General features: G+C 40.5%; 1 protein-coding gene across 1 annotated transcript; it reads left to right on the forward strand.

The window, feature by feature from the left end:
* Positions 1–466: 466 nt before the first annotated feature.
* Positions 467–1775, forward strand: LOC111705741 (G1/S-specific cyclin-D3). The gene has a single exon (XM_023478387.1). The coding sequence runs from the start codon at positions 532–534 to the stop codon at positions 1570–1572; it is 1041 nt and encodes a 346-aa protein (XP_023334155.1). The 5' UTR covers positions 467–531; the 3' UTR covers positions 1573–1775.
* Positions 1776–2295: the final 520 nt, after the last annotated feature.

Consider the following 2295-nt stretch of genomic DNA (forward strand, 5'->3'; position numbering starts at 1 on the left):
ATGATAATTCTGGGGTGGAGGGAATCAAATATTAACACAAAACCTACATTTTAAACTTTAAGTTTTATTCTATAAAATTTCTTTTTCTATTTATGGTCTTATGTATTTGAATTTCCTTATAAATAGTAAAGTTGTTTATTTAAATGTGCCTGACTCTATGATGAAATTGGTAAAGTTTTAAGTGTGTCTGACCCCCTACCCCTTAGGTCGCCCCCCCCCCTTCAGGTCGGTTCTTCGAAGTAAGCGCATAGTCCGTAGAAGTGTATTAGAGCGCCACCTATGTTCTCGCCTGGGAACTGGATTGAATGAAGCAACAGCGGTCTGAGAGACTAATCACGTGATCCAGATCGGGAGCTGAGCTGGGAGATTGGACCGTGTCCCGTCCCCTGCTGTCCTGTGCATTCTCCCGCCACGCGCATGCGCACTGCATTAGAGAGCAACAGCTGAGTGCCACAGTTTCTCTCCGAGTCCGAGGGATCCTCAGTCCTATACTGTCCTTGATCAAGAGTAGACGTGACACAAATCAGCTCCATGGACAACAAGGAGAATATTTTCACAATGTTTGATGAAGGATATTTATCCTGTTCGGAGATTTTCTCTGATACAATTCCAGCTAAATCTACAGCTCAAACCTATCAGAAAACCTACCCTAAGGTTCTTCAAGTAAAAGCTCAGATTGATAAAACTTTAACTTCCGATGACAGAGTTTTGACAAATATGATTAAGAACGAGAATAGATATCTACCCTCACACCCAGATTACTTCCGGTCTGTTCAGATAGAGATTAAACCTCACATGAGAAAGATAGTATCTGACTGGATGCTGGAGGTATGCCAGGAGCTCTGCTGCCAGCCGGAGGTCTTCTGCTTGGCCATGAACCTCATGGATAGATTCCTTGCTAGATGTCGCATCATTAAATCCCAGCTCCAGCTTCTTGGAGCCGTCTGTCTCTTCCTAAGCTCCAAGTTTAAGGAGACAGCTCCAATCCCGAGTGAAAAACTTGTGATGTATACAGACTTTTCTGTAACCCTGGAGGAAATCAGAGAATGGGAACTGATCGTCTTGCATAAACTTAAATGGGATCTTTGCTCCAGCACTGCTTTAGACTACTTGGATCATATCATCCCTCGTCTCATCATCCATCCCTCTGTTGATCATGCTAAACTCAGAAGACAAACCGAGACGATCATTGCTCTCACTTCAACTCAGTATCTTTTTTCTTATGTCCGTCCAAGTGTGATTGCATCCTCAGCAATTGCCGTCTCTCTTCGTTGCCTTCTACCAAACTTTTCCGAGGACGGAGCTAGACAATTCCTGACCAGCCTCCAAACCTTTTCCAGGGCCAACACCACTGACCTCGAGGCTTGTAGCAGTGCTATGATCCAAACCCTACCCTCCTACCTCACAACAGCCGTGACCTCCGACCCTTCACCCCCATCTCCTTCCCCTTCAAGTACATCATCATCAACACCGTCAACGCCAAACAATCAAAATACAAATTTTTCAGCTGATCTCAATTCTTCTCTTCCCCTTCAAGGAAGCTTCCAGCATATGATGGTCAAGTCTTGTTGATCGTATCATGCACAATGTAAATGGTGAAAATTGTATAAAAAAGAAATTTCCTTCAGAATTCATTCAGAGGCATTTTATCTCAATCTTTTAAAGAAACCGGGCATTTATTCGTCGGCTGTTAATTAATTATTTTATGTACAATCTATAAATTTTAATGTATTATATTATTATTCTTGTTTTTACAATAAACGTATTTAATATAACATATCTGTTAATTTAAAGATAAGGAAAGAATGTTAGATGTATTTTAAAGTTGTGGGAGAAGGAAAAAGAAAAAAAAGAAGGAGTGAAAGATTAGATGTTAGGTACTTTTTCATAGGATTTTTCCTAAGAGTATTTTCCCCAAGTGGCAACTTACCAATTGTGCATTCTTAAGTCTGTCGCAGCGCTCGGCCCTTAGCATGTTCTAGCAGCCTGTTGTGTCTCAGAGGGCCCAACCTAAACTTTGGAAACTTACCGCTTGGGGAATTGCACATTTGGGAAGTTGCCACTTGGGAGATTGTCTCTTGGAAAGTCTAACTTGGGAAAGTTCCTAACACCAAAAATTAAATTTTGTTGCAGTTAATAAAAGTTAGAAGGAAAATTAGTTTTCATCAAAGTTTAAAGGATATTTTGCAGCTACTAATAAGATATAAAGGATACTTCGCACCTAATCAAAGTTTAAAGAAATATGTAGAAACTGATCAAAGTTGAAAGATATGAAGCAGCTAATCAAAGTTTGAG

Source organism: Eurytemora carolleeae, unplaced genomic scaffold (assembly GCF_000591075.1).
Source record: "Eurytemora carolleeae unplaced genomic scaffold, Eaff_2.0 scaffold302, whole genome shotgun sequence".
Lineage (NCBI taxonomy): Eukaryota > Metazoa > Arthropoda > Copepoda > Calanoida > Temoridae > Eurytemora > Eurytemora carolleeae.

Excerpts from the sequence above, each read along its gene's own strand:
- LOC111705741 (XM_023478387.1), top strand. The coding sequence starts at position 532 with ATGGACAACAAGGAGAATATTTTCACAATGTTTGATGAAGGATATTTA.